This window comes from Myiozetetes cayanensis, unplaced genomic scaffold (assembly GCF_022539395.1).
Source record: "Myiozetetes cayanensis isolate MyiCay16 unplaced genomic scaffold, myiCay2020 scf17, whole genome shotgun sequence".
NCBI classification, from domain to species: domain Eukaryota; kingdom Metazoa; phylum Chordata; class Aves; order Passeriformes; family Tyrannidae; genus Myiozetetes; species Myiozetetes cayanensis.
Window position 1 is genome coordinate 13,492,247 of NW_026087378.1, and position 6,298 is coordinate 13,498,544.

A 6,298-nucleotide genomic window follows, 5' to 3' on the forward strand; every position below is an offset into this window, starting at 1 on the left:
GGTCACCGTTCCCTGGAGGTGTTTGAGATGGGCGATGTGGTTCAGTGGTTTAGGGCTGACAGTTGGGCTGGATGATCTAAAGGTCTCTTCCAACCTCAGTGATTCCATTATTCCGTGACACCTACCCGGGAGGAGAATGGGATGCATCCGTGGGTGGATCCTGCTGCCAGGTTTCATTTCCATCCTATGGGGCTGCACTGAAACAGCCCCGTTCTGTTTGAAAACACATCCCTGTTCCTTTAGGGGTGTGGAGATGAGCACCAGGTACAATCCAGCCTTGGGCCTCTCAAACGAACCGGATGGCAGAGGCAAGAACACTCCCTCAAAATCTTGGATCTTTATTTACAACATCCATCCTAATCTTCAGTCATACCAAAGTTGTACCAGTGCAGTTTCCTTTTTGGACACAGAAATACAGGACCTCTAGTTTCCAAAGGACAAGACAGAGCGAGCAGAGAAATACTTGAAGAATTAGGTTGCAGAGATACAAGCTCTTTGTCAAGCAATAAGTTTTGCCTTAGCTTAATTTGCTCTCTAAATCTCCCTATCAGGGCACTCTGGCAAGCCTCCACCACGATAAATGCTATGCAATCAGATAATCCAAACCCCACACAACATACCAGTCCATACCTTGTCCAAAGTCTTCCATACTAATTAGAACTTAAAAAAAATATTAATTCTTTATGTAGCCTCAGCTGGAGACTGTGGAACCAGCAATCATGGTAGTAGAAATTTAAATAAACATCAGGACTGGTCTTGCTAATTTAGGCAGGAGCCACAGTTCAGAAATCACATGTTTTAAGTCCTACAAGAAAGTGACTTAAAAGGTTACAATAAAACCTCATTTATTTTTTTTAAAAAGGACAATTAATACAATTTCATTCTCCAGGAATGTGGTAAGTAAGCTGTATATGCACACACAAAAATAGTGAGGTGAGCTTGGGAAGTTATTCTAAATCTCATCAAGAACTGCCACTAAGTCAGAACTCAGGGCAGAGTGAAGGAGAAAACCAGCACCACCCCAGTGCCACAGGTGGGGACAGTCAGACATGGGAATGAAACAGCTTTGGAACTGTTATTGCTGGTAGACAATGGAACAGCTCACCTGAAGTACACTGTCTTTTAAAACATCATTGAAAACATCTTCATGGTTCATTTTACTGGCAGTTAAACTGATTTATCAGCATCTTCCTTCACCAGTGTTTTCCCTGCAGTGCCATGTACAGACCAGTGAGCTCTTAAAAATCTTCCTTGATCTGCAAGGGAGAGCTTGTAGATGAGGGAGCTGTTCAGAAGAGCAAAGCAGAACTGTATCACTGATTACACTGGAGCCCACGAAAAAGAGGCCAATCAGAGCAGCTTAAATAAATCCTTTAGTTCACGTTTTTTCGTATCTATTTTCTTACCGCCACAGTCGTCACGAATGTGCTTTTTACAGATCCAGTAGTTGATAAATAAAGCTGATTTTTAGTCGTCATTATAAATTACAACCAACAAATTCAACAGTTCGTTCTGAGGTGCTTCTAGGCCATAGAAATTCCCACTTTGCCAACAGGCGGGATTTTTTCTGTCCCTATTTCAGCACCTGAGGTTATTCCTGGTGTTCGTGCTCTTGTCCCGGGATGAGCCACCGGATGCTCTCGGTCCGAAGGGTCGCGTAGAGGACAAAGCTGGCCAGGAAGAGCACGGAGAACAGGAGCAGCCAGTCTATGCCCTTGGTCAGGACGCTGGGCAGGGGCCCTTCCCAGTCCTCCTTCGTCACAGCCACGTCACTTTTGGCTTCTATCCCTAAAAAACAAAGCACCTGATCAACGTCACAATCCTCAAATGCAGAGAAGCCCGTTCTACCTGGAGCTTTGTTTCTGTTCTCACACTAAGGCTCATGCACAGGCAGACCTAAAATTTGGTGAGATGGCCCTTGTGTGTCAACACATACTCAGCACAGGACTTACTTACATAAAAACACTGATTCTTATGTGTATTTTCAGAACAGGACAAGGCTCATTCTGTCCTCTCACAGCACAGCCTTGGGTAAGTTTGTAGGGATTTTTCACTGCATGGAAATTTCATTTGTAGTGTTTTTTTTTTCAGGAATCTCATTTTTGTGCATTTCTGGAAATGCAGATCCACACAGCAGTTCAAGAAGAGAGCCAGCTGGCTGGCAAAGAAAATTAAATTTATTTCACTCTCAATTAAACCTTTGGGCAGGAAGATGTGCTCCATCCTTCTGGCCCCACCTCTAGCCAAACCCCACCGTTCCCCCTGCTCTGTGACAGCAGCCCAAGGAATTGATTTTCTGCTCTCAGCACACACTGAAATCCAGCTCATGGCAGCAACTGATTATATAAACCTCTGCTGGGTCCTCTCAGGGTCTTCATGAAGTTCATTTTAAGGAACAAACACAGGGAGAGGAAATTTTGGAGTTAAAAGCCAGCCTGCTCTCCCCACTGACACATCAGGGCTGATTTACACACCTGTTTGGTTAAAGATGAAGTCTTTCAGGGTTTCCAGCGTTCTGTCTGTATGATTAAATCTAGCCATAGGTTTAGCACCTTGGAAAAGGAGGATATTTGGTACAGCCACAGTTCCAAATCTAGTTGATAAACTGGTGGACACAAGGCAAACACAAAGTATGAAGGAAATGAAAGCTACTGGAGAAAGAAATAAAGACAGTCACGTTACAGGAACTGTCAGCCTCACTAAATTAAACTGTCGCAATATATGGAAAAAAGAGCACTGCTGTTTTTAAAACTCAAAGCTAACAGAACTAAACTGTTGCTAGAGCACAGGGAGCGAGAGTTACCTGCTGTGCTGGGATGCATCCAGGGCCAGGAAGCGAAGGGTTGGAAATGCTCGGGGTAAGGAGTTAAAATGAGGTGCCAGGCTGGCAGAAAAGCGGCACCACGGAGTGTAGAACAGGACCAACGTACAGTCACTGCTGTTTGGGTTTAGGAACTCCATCAGGTCCTCGGAGGAAGAACAAGCATGGATAACTACATATTTCACAGAGTTAAATTCTACATAGGGATGCACCACTCAGTCAATTAGATACTGGGCAATATTATCAAGTTAACTGCACGTTTGCTTAATCTTTTTACAACAGGTAGAGAATTGCATTTAACTGCTTGTAAAGGTTGATTTAAAAGCTAATAATTTAAAAATATACATATGCATAGCCATTACAAGAAACAAGCTGGCAGTAAGTGCCATTAACGATTTCAGAGAGAAGCACCAGTGCACAGAGCAGCAAAGCTGGCAGTTCCCTGCAGGCACAGAGACGACAGGCTCAGGCACATGGAGTGTGCTGTATTTCCATATTTTTTTAATCAGAACGACCTGAAATGCCTCCTTGCCTGGACATCTCTCTCTTCGGTAGCACAGAGGGCGTTACACAAGAAGATTCACAAAGTGCAGCACTGAGAGCAACACGCCGACACCTTCCCCCCCTCCGGTTCACCCCAGCCCCGGGTACCTGCGACACGTTCAGGATCTGCAGCGTGAATCGCTCGATGCCCGTGGTGTTCCTCTCCTCGCAGCTCACCTTGGGGGCCTTGGCGCTGTCGGTGCCGTTCTGCTCCTCGGGCAGCACGGGCTCCAGCACGGGCTGCTCGCGGGGCGGGCCCGGGGGGGCTGCGGGGCCGTTCCCTGTAGGGCCGCACGCCCCGGCCCCGGTCCCGGCCCCCCCTTCGCAGGGGCCGCCGCTCGGCTCGGCCGGCACCGCCGAGAGCAGCCCGGGCGGCTCGGCCGTGCCCAGCATCGCGTCCGCCATCTCGGCCGTGCGGTACCGCACGGGCTCGGGGCCGCCCGCGCCGCGCTCCGCCGGCCCTGCGGGACCGCGCAGGGGGAGAGGGCTGTCAGTGCCCCGCACCGGCACCGCGCAGGGGGAGAGGACTGTCAGTGCCCCGGCACCGGGCAGGGGGAGAGGACTGTCAGTGCCCCGCTCCTCCCGCCCCGGCACCGGCATCGCGCACCCAGAGTCCCCCGGTCTCACCTGCGGGGAGGGCCCCACCGAGCCACGACAGCGCCAGCAGCGCCAGCCGCCACATCCTCGCCCTCAGCCCACCCTCGGGCCCGGCCGCCGCGTCTCCCCGGACAACGATCGCTTCCGCCGGATCCCCGGGACGCTTCCCGTTCCGCCGCCGGATCCCGGGACGCTTCCCGTTCCGCCGCCGGATCCCGGGACGCTTCCCGTTCCGCCGCGGTTCGTGTTTCCGTGGGAAGGGCCCGCGGGCGCGGCAGGGCCGGGCCGGGCCGGGCCGGGCCGGGCGGGACCGCGGTGGGGGCTCGGCCCTGCCCTGCCCTGCCCGCCGTGGACACGAATCGTGTGGATTTAACCGGGTTTTGTGGCGGCCCCGCTGAACCCTGAGCTGGGATTGTTCGGCCTGGAGAAGAGAAGCCTTCGGGGTGACCTCACTGCGGCCTGCGAGGACCTGAGGGGAGCTTAGAGGAAAGATGGGGCAGGACAGGACAAGGGGGAGTGGGTTCAGATTGAAAGAGCAGGTTTCGACTGGATATTAGGAGAAAAAAATATTCTTTGCCAAAAATCTTTCAGGAAAAAGTTTTTCCCTGGGAGGGTGGTGAGGCTGCCCCATTCCCCATAGTCCTTATGATTTTTTTACTGTGAATTTAATCCTAACGTAATAAATACCCTTCCTGCCACATACAACACAAATCAAAATGGTAGTTTTTTTTATGGTGACTCTATCGGTGGAACACAACTGAACTCTTCAGAATCACAACAAACACCGTGTGCCAGGGCTTAGGCATTACACAGAAGGCATATTTAATGTGCCTGCCAGTTTTGCTGCAACACTCTTTTCAGTGGCTTGCACTTTTCTGATTTTTAATGCCAAATGTCTGTTTTCAGGAAAAAGCCTATCAAAAAATACATTGCTTTGCATCTATTCAAAAACCTTGGCCACATTAGGAAAGCTTCTTGCTGGGGAAGGAGCTGAAATTTAGTAAACAGGAAGATTTGCAAAACATGAGTCTTCCTGCCCCCACGAAAACTTGGTGGGTGTTTGTGCATCTGAGGCTCGTGCAGCTGCTCGGTAACATCAGGTACCAAACTTAAAAATGCCAGTCCAGCCCCAGAACAAGCCCTGCTGTCTCGCCATACACAAATCTGAAATTTATTAAGACAGAACCATCTCAAAGGCTCCCTGAAGATGTCCAGCTTGTGTAGCTGATACCCTGACACTGCCAGTGTCAGCATGAATAAATCATAAACTGTCATCAGAAACCACACCAGGTGTGCATCGAGGAACTGCCTGCCCTGCCCCTTCCATCCTTCCCTGCAGGGCAGGGAACACAGCAGCCATGGCAGCAGTCAAGCTGAAAAGCCTGTATTCTTCTACAATATCATTTCTGTGATTTAATAGCTAATGCTTAAGGTTTCCTTACAACCAAGAAAATAATCCATTCTGCTCAAAAATCCCATCCAGGAACTGATTTTTAGACCAGGATGTAGCAGACTGAAGCTGAACTCTGTTCTGAACATATCCAGTCACCTCGAAAGCCAAATATTTAATATTATCAGAATCATCAACAAAAAACCCCAAACAAAACAAAACCCCCACACAAACAAACAAGGCATCAAATGTCCTTTCCAGGTAAAAGCAAAAAGTCTGCAAAAGAACTGCAACTGCCATTTGGAATGTCCCAACCCCACAGTGTATCCAAGGCCTTTGAAAGTTCATGGAAGAGGAAAAGGGTGCTGGAAAAGGAGGGGAGGATGCAGGCCTGGGAGTCTGGATTGCAGCTTCTGGTAGGCAGGACTGACTGTCTGCCCCAGAGTTATTGAGAAACTTCAGTGAAGAAAATAAATTAAAAAAAAATTAAAAAGAGGCTTTGAGTGGTAGTGCAGAGCACATCTCACCAACACAGATAAATGGGAATATTGTTGCAGTACAGGGATAAGGACATTTTATTCATCACAGAATAATGACTAATGACCACCATTCCCTGAAAAGTTTAGTACTTTCAAACTGATGTCCATGGGCAACAAAGGAAAAAAAAAAGTTGGCAGCTTCCTCTTTACCCATATATGGCTATAACTCCTTTCCCCCCCTCTTCCATTTGAGAGAAAGGACAAGAACAGTTAAGTTACCGTCGCAGTGCTTTCAATTCCTTAAAAAATGAGCAACATTTCCTGACATCTTGCCACCCATGGAGGCTTTTTGCCTTCATGCAAATATATGTAACTTGCCTGTAACAAGCAGGGAACAGTCAACAGGGATCTTCAGCCAGAATTTAGAAAATATTAAAAAGAAAACCCAAAAAACAGGGACAAAAATGG

At 48.5% G+C, this 6,298-nt stretch overlaps 1 protein-coding gene across 1 annotated transcript; it reads right to left on the reverse strand.

Annotated features, from left to right (window-relative positions):
* Nucleotides 1-317: 317 nt before the first annotated feature.
* Nucleotides 318-4,130, reverse strand: TXNDC15 (thioredoxin domain containing 15). The gene is made up of 5 exons (XM_050312422.1): nucleotides 3,992-4,130; nucleotides 3,473-3,825; nucleotides 2,804-2,967; nucleotides 2,475-2,605; nucleotides 318-1,788 (listed from the first exon to the last, which is right to left on the reverse strand). The coding sequence occupies exons 1-5, from the start codon at nucleotides 4,044-4,046 to the stop codon at nucleotides 1,592-1,594; spliced, it is 900 nt and encodes a 299-aa protein (XP_050168379.1). The 5' UTR covers nucleotides 4,047-4,130; the 3' UTR covers nucleotides 318-1,591.
* Between the last annotated feature and the right edge of the window lie 2,168 nt (nucleotides 4,131-6,298).